This window comes from Theropithecus gelada, chromosome 20, assembly GCF_003255815.1.
Source record: "Theropithecus gelada isolate Dixy chromosome 20, Tgel_1.0, whole genome shotgun sequence".
Lineage (NCBI taxonomy): Eukaryota > Metazoa > Chordata > Mammalia > Primates > Cercopithecidae > Theropithecus > Theropithecus gelada.
Window position 1 is genome coordinate 34,152,045 of NC_037688.1, and position 12,556 is coordinate 34,164,600.

At 35.9% G+C, this 12,556-nt stretch overlaps 1 protein-coding gene across 1 annotated transcript in view; it reads left to right on the forward strand.

Annotated features, from left to right (window-relative positions):
* The window catches only part of CNTNAP4 (contactin associated protein like 4), a 292,160-nt gene extending 283,480 nt beyond the window's left edge, over positions 1 to 8,680 (forward strand). The window contains exons 21-23 of the mRNA XM_025369727.1: positions 3,054 to 3,272; positions 3,608 to 3,679; positions 7,912 to 8,680. Of these exons, the coding sequence (XP_025225512.1) occupies positions 3,054 to 3,272; positions 3,608 to 3,679; positions 7,912 to 8,105 (485 nt within the window). The 3' untranslated portion in view covers positions 8,106 to 8,680. The remainder of the gene's footprint in view (positions 1 to 3,053; positions 3,273 to 3,607; positions 3,680 to 7,911) is intronic.
* Positions 8,681 to 12,556: the final 3,876 nt, after the last annotated feature.

Below are 12,556 nucleotides of genomic sequence, written 5' to 3' on the forward strand. Positions count from 1 at the left end.
TCACATTGTCTAATTTGTTTTCATCATGGCAATATCAGTCATGATATTGTTTGTTTCTATGTTTATTGTCTCTCTCCCTTCCCCTAATAACATGTAAAATACTCAAACCTCAGGATATTTGTTTTGTTTCTTTAGCTCATAAAAGGATAAATATCAACTGACCATGTGTCCATTTTGAGTTTTAGCAGTTAATGGTTTTTGTACAATAATTTTGAAATAGGTAAAATGTTTTCAATTTGTAAGTGTGAGGCTTTAAAAATATATCTCATATCAGATTATTACCAGAGAAGTCAATCTTGTCTGGCGGGGAGGGGCTGAAAAGGGAAGATTTTTTAAAAGGCCTATGGAAATGTTATTCAACATTTTAACCTTGTAGAAGAAATGTGAAAAGCACTGTCCGAATTATGCTCCTATGACAGTATATTTTCTTTTTAATTTCTCATTAAAGTAAAAAAAAAAAAAAAAAAAACCTCCAAATCAAGAATGCAGTCTTTTTCATATATATATATATATATATGTTTAAATCTACATATATTCAAATGAATGATTGCTAAGGTGGACTAAATGATTTCTTTGATTCCATACACACTGATGAACTGCCTCCTATGTAATGACATTATGCTGGATGTTGGCAGTTATCTTGATGTTGGAGGAGCTCACAGCCTCGTATGTAAGCAGCAGAGTGAGGCTCCCTCGGTGCTATCTTTGGGTCTGTAGAAGAGCAAGGTGGGTCAGAACGTGGCTCAATACCAGATCCCTCACAACAGGAAAGTGATATAATCTCTCTAATTTTCCATTTTCTTTTTATAGAGGATGATATTCATAATACTAAACATTCAATCAGGATTTTTATTATTACATAGAAAACATGAATGAAAATGGAGCCCCCCCCAAAAAAAATTCTTTAAAAACTTAGATATAATCAGCCAGGTGCGGTGGCTAATGCCTATAATCTCAGCAACTTTGGGAGGCCGAAGCAGGTGGATCACTTGAGGCCAGGAGTTCAAGACGAGCCTGGCCAACATGGCAAAACTCTACTAAAATTACAAAAAATTTAGCCAGGCATGGTGGTGCATGCCTGTAATCCCAGTTACTCGGGAGGATGAGGCAGGAGAATCACTTGAACCTGGGAGGCAAAAGCTGCAGGGAGCTGAGATCGTGCCACTGCACTCCAGCCTGGATAACAGAGCAAGACTCTGTTTAAAAAAAAAAAAAAAATTAGAGCTCAGATGCCTAGGGTTACTTAAAGTCTAGCTCTCAAGCAAAAATGATTTTAAAAATAAATAAATAAAAGCCACTACAGAGACTGAAAGCACACTAAAAGAAAGAGTATCTCAACCAATATCTCAAAAGAAGCTCATAATTTGGAATACAGTAGGCCAGAGGTCCAGTAATGCCAACAGCTGTGTAACCTCAGGTGAATAGTTAAAATTCTGAACTTAACTGTTTCATCTGTGTGACTTGGATAATACACTCCAGTGTCTACTGTAAAGTTTTATCAGTAGCGTGCAAATCTTTTAGAACACTGGCTAGCACATAATATACACTTAAATATGCTTAATATCTATTGCATTGTTTTTACTTTTAATTTAACTTAACTTTCCTGGGAACATAGATTCAAGTTGCCCTGAATATACACTCATGTATTTTCATATTTTCAAAAGAAAGACTAAAGTGCACCTTTTGTCTTTCCCTACCTATATACAGTGCAGGGGAGGATAGTTATATTAGTCCGTTCTCACACTGCTATAAAGAGCTTCCTGAGACTGGGTAGTTTATAAAGGAAAGAGGTTTAATCAACACAGTTCCGCATGGCTGGGAGGCCTCAGGAAACTTATAATATGGCAAAAAGCAAAGGGGAAGGGGAAGGGGAAGCAAAACCTTCTTCACATGGCAGCAGGAGAGAGAACAACGGATGAACTTCCAAACACCTATAAAAGTATCAGCTCTCATGAGAACTCACTATCACAATAACAGCATGGGGGAAACTGCCCCCATGATCCAATCACCTCCCACCGGGTCCCTCCCTTGACACTTGGGGATTATGGGGATGACAATTCAAGATGAGATTTGAATGAGGACACAGAGCCAAACCATATCAATAGTTGTGCTATTTTTTTTTTTTTATCACACTGGGTGGATGGATGCATTGTATTTTGATGATATTTGAGCCTTCAAACTCTACAATAAATTTCCCTTGTTTAGATTTCATGCTTACCAAGCAAGGGGTATGTTTAATATATTTCTAATGTGAAATTATAATTAATATCCTAGCATTAAAACCAGTCTCTGTTCCACAAGAGTCTCATACTAACTAAATTTTTATTACTAGGAAGAAGAAATTATCTGTCTTTAGAGGGCACAGATATTTCTGTCCCAGTGACAGGCTGTCATTGAAACAGGAAGAAAAGGCATAGGGGTATGAAGGGTTTTATTGCTGTGCATGAGTAATTAGAGAGACACCCTAATAACTTCGAGGTATGACCTCCACTGCATGATAGTATCATCCTCCTGGTATGTTTGGGTGAAGTCATAAAGTATCAGAAAGCTTTCAGCCAGAACAAATTGTCAAGTTGGGCATCTGACAACAGAAGTCCAGAGGCTCAATTTTCTCTCTAGTTTCTGTTACTTTCATGGCATAAGTCTTGAAAGCTGTACTGAACTTGTTTTCAAATTCTGGACGTACCTCTTGATATTGACTACAAGCCCTATTGTAAATACATTGCAATAATCTATATTTAAATTAAAAATATCATGATACCCTCATCACTTCTTAACCTGATGCGTTCTTCTGCTTTGTTTCCAGAGAGCTTACCCTATCATTTTTAATAATCCATGCCTCAAAACTTGACTTCATTAACATTGGAAATCTTACCAATAGTTGTGGAAAGACTAATGGATTTTTATCTTTTTAGTAAAGACAAAATTAAAAATGAATTTGGTAACTTTATATTTATTCCTATTGCATTAACAAACTCAGAATCCTCCGTTTCTGCGTCATTGTCATTTTCACTTTTCACTATTAATATTTCGGTGTGTCTTTGAATTTCCAGAACACAGTGATGTGGACCAGGAGACTGCACTGGCAGGTGCACAGGGCTTCACAGGCTGCCTCTCTGCAGTGCAGCTCAGCCACGTGGCCCCTCTGAAGGCAGCTCTGCATCCCAGCCACCCAGACCCTGTCACTGTTACAGGACATGTGACCGAGTCCAGCTGTGTGGCCCAGCCTGGCACTGATGCCACGTCAAGGGAAAGGACACACTTGTTTGCAGGTGACTTAGGGTTCTTCCTCTACTCAGTCACAAACCCAGCTTGTCCATGAAATTTAGAAAACTTTTCATGTTGCTTTCAGGCTACCTTCCCAAGATGGCTTCTGAAAGTTGGTTTTGTTTGTTTAGTTTTTAGTTCTCTTTCCCTTTTCTTTTCTAGATGCTCAACTTCTTATTTATGGGGGTCAATGCCATTGACATTGCTTAAATTGAAAATAACAGAGATCCCACATTCACCTCCATAATTCTCTCTGGTTTAAAACATTTATGATTTTTTTCAAAAGTTCTTCTTTTGCTGGCCCATATCACCTTCCCCCTTTGTCGTGCTTTAACTGCAGATCATTCTGGAACAATAGATGACAAAGAGCCCCTTGCTAATGCAATCAAAAGTGACTCTGCCGTAATTGGAGGTAATAAGAAGCATGAATGAGCTCTTCTTTGGTTCTTCTTCTTATTAATAATGATGGTGAATATTTAGCGTTGTAGAAACTGTGAAGAATCTGCACATACTCCAAGTGCCAAGCACTGAATCCTGAGGACAATGGGGTGATTTACTATTTGTACTGGATTGTCTGTAGAATCTTTCTGAATTATCTGCTTCCTTGGAGATTTTTGGTATAAATAATTGACAATTTCACTGAAGCATGGCACTCAAAGATTAATTGGTAACTTGTGTAGTAATGAGTATTATAAAGCTTAAAAATAGCCTCATGTAATCACTAGAGAATTGTGAATATATTTGAGTAAATTTCATTTTTCTTCACTTCTTGGACAGATCACTGCTTCTGGAAAGGTCCATGCAAAAAGTAGAAAAAACCTGAGATTAACACTAGAAGCATGTATTTTGTATTGCCTTAAGGCTTAATAAAGGGGGATATTTGCATAGTAAACTATTTAAAGATACTCCTATCAACTAAATATTACACTTTCAGTTGTGTTTTTATCAAATATTAGATTATTGAAGTAAAAGTGATTAGTAATAACTTTAAATTGCAGAATTAAAAACTTTTAAAGCATATCTCCCTGGAAATGTGACAGCATATTCTCTGATTTTTTTTTTTCAAAAGCAACTCAAAAAACAAGCCTTTTTTCTCTTGATTAATGCTCTTAAGCATGTTATTAATCAGATTATTGAAATGTTCAGTGGTTCACCTTTCTTTACACTCTGAATATGATATGGATATAGAAAGTAAAGAGTTATTCTGTTGCATTGCCAGGGAGATATACTTTTAAAGTTTTTGTGCCAGTAATATGATTATTCATATACTTGGGCAATTTATGTGGCTTTATACCTGATTCATTTGGGTGTATTTTTTATATTCACCTAGACATATATTGCTTTCAAGTAGTTAGGATTTTATTTGGACAGCAAATAATACCAGTCAAATCTTTGTGTGGATATTAACTCCCCCATGCTATTTCAGTTGCTTTTCTCTTTCTCAAATTAATGATGTGCAAATTAAAGATATAAAATATAGAATTCCCATTTAATCACCAAACATGCAAAACAAAAAACCCAAAACAAACAAAAAAACTCTCTTTGAAGAGTAGTTAATAATTGTATGTCTAAAAGAAATACATTATACAGTAAAAACTCACTTAAAACTATAGTATTTACAATGTGTCCAAGAGTTTAAGCTAGAATTCCTGGTCAAGCAAGTTGTGTCAGTCTTGTAATATTGCTTTTTCCAGACCTTCAACCAGGATAGATTCAGGTAATAGAGACACAGAGACAGATGGAAATATAGAGCAGTGTATAGTCATCAAGCCAATGCTAGAACAAATTATTTAATCTTTAGACTATTGTTATTTTGCTGAAACATCATTGGCAAGATTTACAGAATTAAACAAGAGGTGCATTGATAAGTCATTCTAATATTATTCTAGAATAGAAACAAGTTACAGTTCATCTGTGAAATCCTCACTTAGCTCACATTTTCAGGACAGAAACAATATGGAAGGTTTGTAGTTCAGGGGCTTGCCAGGGTCCCTGAAACTAATGATGTCTGGTTTTGGTCATTGCAGAGATTGAACTTCAGAAGCAGAGCATCTGGTAATGGCCATGTAACCTCTGAAGGCCTTGTCTGGGCCACACACAATTTATCTGCCAAATCATAGTGTATAGTCCTCCAGTGTGTTACACAATCTGGAAGAATTGTGGTAGAATCCTTTGTTCATTGTCTAGTTACTCATAAATTGCACCCACTATATAATAATAATTAATCCATCCAAGGATTTTCCAAATTGGCTAATCCCCCTGTGTTCTACATGTTAGATGATTTTTTTTTTACTTACAAAATGAATGGTATAAGATGGGATAATTGATTTAATAATACATTTAAAGGTGGTGGTCCAGATGTGGTAGAGGGTTTCTGGCCAGGCTACCCAGATACAGACAGATTTAGCCAGAGAGAAAGCTATATATACATCTTCATAAAAACAGATTCACACAGTGCTTTAGATGCAGCATCATAGAGGCTGGCCACATTTTATTAATAATAACTAGTTTATTTTTTATTTTTATATTTCTGGTATAACAGGTGTGATCAGAGTTTTTCTTGAGCACAACAAATCCTGACACAGACTTTCCCCAAATTAAGTGCTAAATTACATACATGGAACAAACAAGTTCCAGAGGCCATCCCTGATTTTGACTGTCTGGATATTCTGTCTAGGTCAATGTAACATTCATTTTATAATTGCAGTTGTCTGCTGTCTATATCATATTTTGAAATTTTTCACGTTGAAATTGTTCAGAATCTTTCTCTTCAAGTCAGAGGCCTGTAACTAGCCTGTAGAAATATTTATAGCAATTCAACTGATTATTTTTTTCTACAATGAGAAGCAAAATATGTAACAAAAAATATTCTGATTTAAGTTATTCATTAATTAATGTGACTAATAACAAAAGCAATCGTATTAAGTAATGAATTCTTCAGATTTCATGTACAGAATTTGGTTACCACATTTATATTAAGCAGCAAAGAATTGCTGCCTTTCTCAGGTAAGGCTGACCTAGCGAAAAATTGGCTTGACTATTGGACATGCTATAATTGACCAGGGTGAATTGGCCTAGCAGTTTATATGCACAGGAATCTATTGTGATTGATAAAAACCTTCAAATCTTTGACTTCCGTGCACTCTGTTACAGTTGTATGCATCTACTTTAGAATAGGGTCTTAGTTTTACCATATGAGATTTGATTCACATTGCTATTTTCGTAGTACCTATTTTTGTCTAAGAAAAGGACGTTAGATCGTACCTCCACTGATCTTATCAGAAAATTCTTTAAGTATTAGGCAACTCTCACACTCTTGGTGGCAGAAAATTGTTTTCCAAGTTCAATTTTTCATTTGAAAGCTTGAATTTTATCATTCACAACATATGCTGTATAATGGTTTTTCTTGAAGTGACACATTTACTTCATTCATTTTAGAGAAAATATCCACCAAATACCCAAGTCTGAACAACCATAGTTTGTCTGTTAGTCATTCTTTCAAATAAAAATGGTGTTACATGAAGCGAAAAGCAACTAATTCAGTTCACAACTCAAAGGTTCACGTAAGTGCTTTTCCTGGAGGCAATGATCATACTTCAGAGTGAACCAGAAGTACTTTATTTGTATTTCCCATTTTAACACACAAAATGTTAGAAAGTCTTTCAGTCAAGGGTCAGATTTAATTAAATGAATAGTTTTTACAGCTTCATTAAGGATATTCTTAAATAAATTTGGGTTTTTATGCCTTTTCCTACAATTGCCTGGCAGTGAAATGTTTTCTACTTCATGAATTCAGTGATTACTATTATTGTTTTGTGTCCTTGCCTTAATTTGTGCTAAGTACCAGGAATTTTACCTAACCTTGTTTTATACCAAATTTGGTTCCATATTAAAATGGAAATGGAAATGTCAACACAGTGAAAAAGACATCTTAGAATTATTATGAAAATAGTTTTGAGCCCCCATGTCCTCTCAAAGTGTCCCAGGGACCACCACAGGTCTACAGATCCCACTTTGAGGACTACTGACCTAATATAATGCCAGCGTTGGTAACCACTGGCATAGTTAAGAATTGCAATACTTAGAATTTGTATTTACAACTAGAAGTGTTAAAACAACATTCCTCATATAGAAATAATTTAAGCATATCTATATATCTATGTTTTATTGGTTCAAATGATTTATTTACATAACCCATTTCTGCTGTCCAACAGTATAACAAATAATTGAATAACAATTTCATTAAAATGTTTACATATTTAATCACAAAACATGTTAATCATTTTATGATGTTGCTACTACTCTATACTTTCAAAATAATTAAAACTAATATGAAGTGGCCACATAGTCCTAGAGACATATAGTTAATACCTTGTGTTAAATATAAATGCACTAAGTAAATCCGATATAATATGCATTTAGAATAAACGTAGGTGAACCCACAAGGCTGATAGAACTCAGAAATAAACTCAACATAACAATGATACTGCTTGAACCAGAATATCTGAAGTTTTTATATTTCCAATTTGTATGTAGTAGATGCTTAAGTGGAAAATAATGTTACGATGACTTATTAAGCAATGAAGTCAGCACAGTTTCTACTTGGACAGAAATTCTGACTTTATATTTCTTTTCTCTCCCTAGGTCTGATAGCTGTTGTGATTTTTATCTTGCTTTGCATCACTGCCATAGCTGTTCGCATTTATCAGCAGAAAAGGTTATATAAAAGAAGTGAGGCAAAAAGGTCAGAGAATGTAGACAGTGCTGAGGCTGTTCTGAAAAGTGAGCTTAATATACAAAAGGCAGTCAGTGAAAATCAGAAAGAGTACTTCTTCTGATTGGCAGCTATGATTTAACATAAAATTATGACAGTTTGTTTTAATAGCCAGGGGCTCTCAGTGGACAAACGGATGTTCTTACACTGAATGTACAGGCAATGGGTTTGCAGCACTGCCATCTTGCCATGTCCAGTCTTGGGGTGGCTCCACCAAGCCTCGTCCAGTGATATATTTCTCATAGCATTCATTCTATGGAACAAGAAATTAGATATTGCTGTTAATTTACAACTGTTCTGGTATGATCTAAAACAAGTTTAACCTGCTTAATGGCTACAGTTTTTACATGTGAAAACTGTAGCCTTGGTCTCTTAACCATGTAATACATAAGTTTTGTTAGAGGTAAAAATTAAATTTGGACTATAATGACCTTGCTTTATTTGAGAACATTTGCTGTGTTTGCTTTTGTCTTCCCATGGTGTTATTCATAGACCTGGAAATGCTTCTCAGATCCTGTTTGGCCGGTGTTTGCATCTTCAGTGGCCACAAGCATTATAAAGCCCTTTGCCTTTCTCTGTATTATATTCAATACAATATATCAATAGTCTTGAAAAATGTTTTGTTGTCGTTGCTTTGTTTGTATTGCTCATTATTCTATTTGTCTCTTCTTAACATTTTTGAATACATTTGGTTTTGAGTGTCAGACTTCAACTCTGAACATACAAGTTGTATTTAACAAGGCTCAAAGTGCAGTGGTTGTTAGTATGTAATGTCTTTCCTTTTAAAAAAAGTTTTCCAATTGATTTGCTACCATTGTTTGTTGGTGACAGTACTTAAGACCCTGAGTAACGCCAGTTTCCCAAAGAATGTAAAATGTTTTCAACTAAACTGTTGATATATTTTAAAAAGTTCTTAACACAGCAAAAAAATTATTTTTTAATTTACAACTGTAATACCTCAAATGAAATATACTTAGGAGAATATTTTCCCCAAACCTATGTCAGTTCTTTATTGGTTTACATTTCTGTTTTTCTGAAGTTTATCACAAACTTTGCCTTGATCTTCAATGATTATACTTCACGAATCATCTTATATATTACCAAAAAAGAGGCAAATTGAAGTATAGAGCTCCATTTCCCATTCGGAAATATATACCCCTTCAGATGTACATTTTGCTGTGCATAGACTTCCAGTACATACTTTTTGAAATATGAGCTGCAACCATCAGTGATCTACACAATCAGTAATTAAAGAGTGCACACTCTAAGGGGAGATAGCATATCAAATGATCTACACTGAATTTGTCATTCCAGAAACTTCTCATCTGAAACGATGGGGTGAATTTCTCAAAAATTACAAAGAATCAATCCAACTTGCTGAATGGTACATTCTGATTAGGGTGTATTATACACTGAGATCAAAGAATGATCAATAACCTTATGGAACTGTTAAAATAATTAATCCTGAGACCATGCATACAAGGAGCTATCTTTGAATTCCATAAGCCAATCATACAATAAAGGCACTCTTTTATCCATACTCACACCTTCAAGTGCCTCCCAAGTAAATATTGGATTTCTTACTTTGTCTACACCAGAAGAATCTGGAAATATGTAAATTTAGCATTACTATCATCTTATTTTCTATATTTTCCTTGTTAACTCTTCTTCTAAAACCTGCCTCTCTTTTCTCATAGCATTATATCCTTATCGATGTTTCTGCAAATGTCTGACTAAATCTTAGGAACCTGAATTAACATAGTAGTTTACGAAGGACCAAGGACCTATGTTGGTAAATGGTATCACTCTTTGATTGGAAGACCTATGGTGACAAGGGAAAGATTTAACATAGAAATGGCATTATTTGATGCAAAGCTGAATGCAAATGTCATTATAGCTCTGAATCTTTGGCAAATGTTCATGTTATTTAGTAGCGGTATTAACCTCATTGGTAGCTGGACTCTAGAGAGGTTTATTGGTGAAGCCTCATAGTCCGCTGTGGTCTGCACTGCTAGAGACTCAACATTATAGCATCAAAATGCATTGACACATCCTATGCCATGACTTTGATTTCCTGATTTGTAATCTCTTATTTTATTATTAATAAAATGCATTTTTGAACTAAAATGCAAGACAGAAGTCAATCATTTCAAAATTATCTTTCAGTAGATGTTTTTGTCCTTCAGAATAACAGAGTCCCTCATAGAATTGGACAGCACTGACATGATTTAGTGCAAACAGTTTTACAGATGAAAAGTCCAGGATGCAGATATATCAATTAACATTCCCAAGGGGACACGTATCAGTGTGTAAGTGCTGAAGTTGTGACTACAATGTTCTTTTTACTTCACATGATATTGATCTTGGTGCTTCCAGGACCTGGAATTTTGACAATTATTTAGTGGTCTAGAAAAATCTGAAGGATCTTGATACTCTCTTTGTCCACAATGATCTGTAATTCTACAACTTATCCATTATCTTTTCTAAATGAACATCAACCTTTATTTGATAGGCCATTGCTGTGGATAGGTTTGGCTTTTTTAAAAAAAATATTCAGTAGGTTTATAATCGTTGACTGCAGGAGAGACAATTATTATCGCGGTGGCTTTGCGAAGTCCACAATAGGAATTAGATGTCACTGAGGGAATCATCAAATATTTTCCTCCTGATAGAAGGATAAGTTAGACACATTCTAAATCAATGCATGTTCAAGCAAATTGTTTGATTTTCAAACTCATGTATCAACTAAATGACAAATCGACTAGATACCTTCAATATATCCTGATTATCTTCCACTTTTCCAAAGTCTGAATGAGACATAGTGGTAACATGGAGGAAAAAGTTCAGAAGCTGAATGTCTTTGTGTTAGGGATGTGGGTGGGTGAGCACATTTGTGTGTGCAAGAAATAGTAAGAAATGAAGATAAGGGAACAACATAGTGTACTTACAATGTGATTAAGAAAGCTGGAGCTTGACTTTGAAGATTTGCAAATAAAAATAAAAGGAGATGGAAAATAAATCTGGCCTACAATTATAATGACTTTTCCAGTGCAATCTTTAAAAAAATCTGTTTTTCTATTTTAACATTGTGCTTATTTATTAAAAATACATGCACATACTTAAAAAATCAAACAGCTCAGGAAAGCTTACAAAGAATAGCTTTCCATTGCCAGATCCCCTTAAGATTTTTAACAGAAAGTTAAAAATCTTTTAACTATCTCTTTCACTGTCTCTATGTTTATAAATAACCTGCAGCTACAGGTTAGGTTCCCTGGGAGGCAAACTTTGAGACAGAGATTACCCTGGAAGAAATCGATTAGAGGCTCCTGTAGAGATCAACACCTGTTGAAGAAAAGATGATGTGGGATGGGGCAGATGGAGATGCAAAGCTGTGGTGTGGTCACAAGAAGGGATCAGCTGACCCTGTTGACATGGTCCTTTAGTGATGTCCTGAGTTAGAGTGGATGAAATGGGAATTTATACTCCTGCATTGACCAGGCATTGGATATTAACTGCTTGATGAATTGGACATGAACTTGGACAAATAGCTCTTTTCAGCTTAGGTGGTTCCTGAAGAGGGAGGACAAACATCACCAGCAGCTGAGAAGAATAAATTGCTGAGTCCTGAAATACGAATCTCAGTGGCACAGTACAGCATCTCTGAGGTTTGCCCCTGTGCTAATCAGATCGATCTGCTTCATATGAGTTCTGGGAGCAGCTCCTTCAGAATTCTAGTGAGCTTCATATCTTGGACAGGAGGGAGTAGTATGGAATAAACCACAGACCCTACCACTGCAGGTAATCTCTTAGCTGTAGCTTGTACTCATCCTTTTCCTCCCCTACTATCTACACCAGCTGACAACACAACAAGGAGTTTGAACCCTTGTCTCTTATCACCTTCTCAGGATATATCTGCTCTACTTTTGCAATACCATTAACATTGATCAAAGAAGTATCACCATGCAAAGCACATTTCTCCTTTCCTCAGAGTGTAATGGCAACTCCCTCACTTGTTGTTGGTTACAGACAGTTACTCCCCACATAGCCTCTCAGAAAATCTCGAATCAGTGAAAGATCCACATTACAGCAAAGGATAAGTGGGAGTGCGCACACTGCCATGAGATATGCTGGTCCACACCACCATAGGGGCTCTATAGACCCTCAACAGGTGGTGGTGGCTGATGGCTTGCAGGCAGTAGAGACAACCCAAACCTGAAGGAAGTCATAATTCTTACGACAATGAATCTCTGTCCCTTTCAGAATAGAGGGATCTGATGTAGTCAACTTGCCATAAAATGTATCTGCTTGTAGAGAGAAGTTATTTGGGGGCGTGAACACTGGTCTCTGTTGTAGATCATTAGGACATTCAGGAGTGGTAGTAGCTAGATCAGTCCTGATGAGTGCGAATGCTCACCGCTTGTCTGTGAGTAGCTCCTACCCCTGCCTCCATGGCTACTCTGTTCATATGCTCATTGCCGCAGCACTTTGGTGGCCAGTGATTGAAGTTGGTTAATG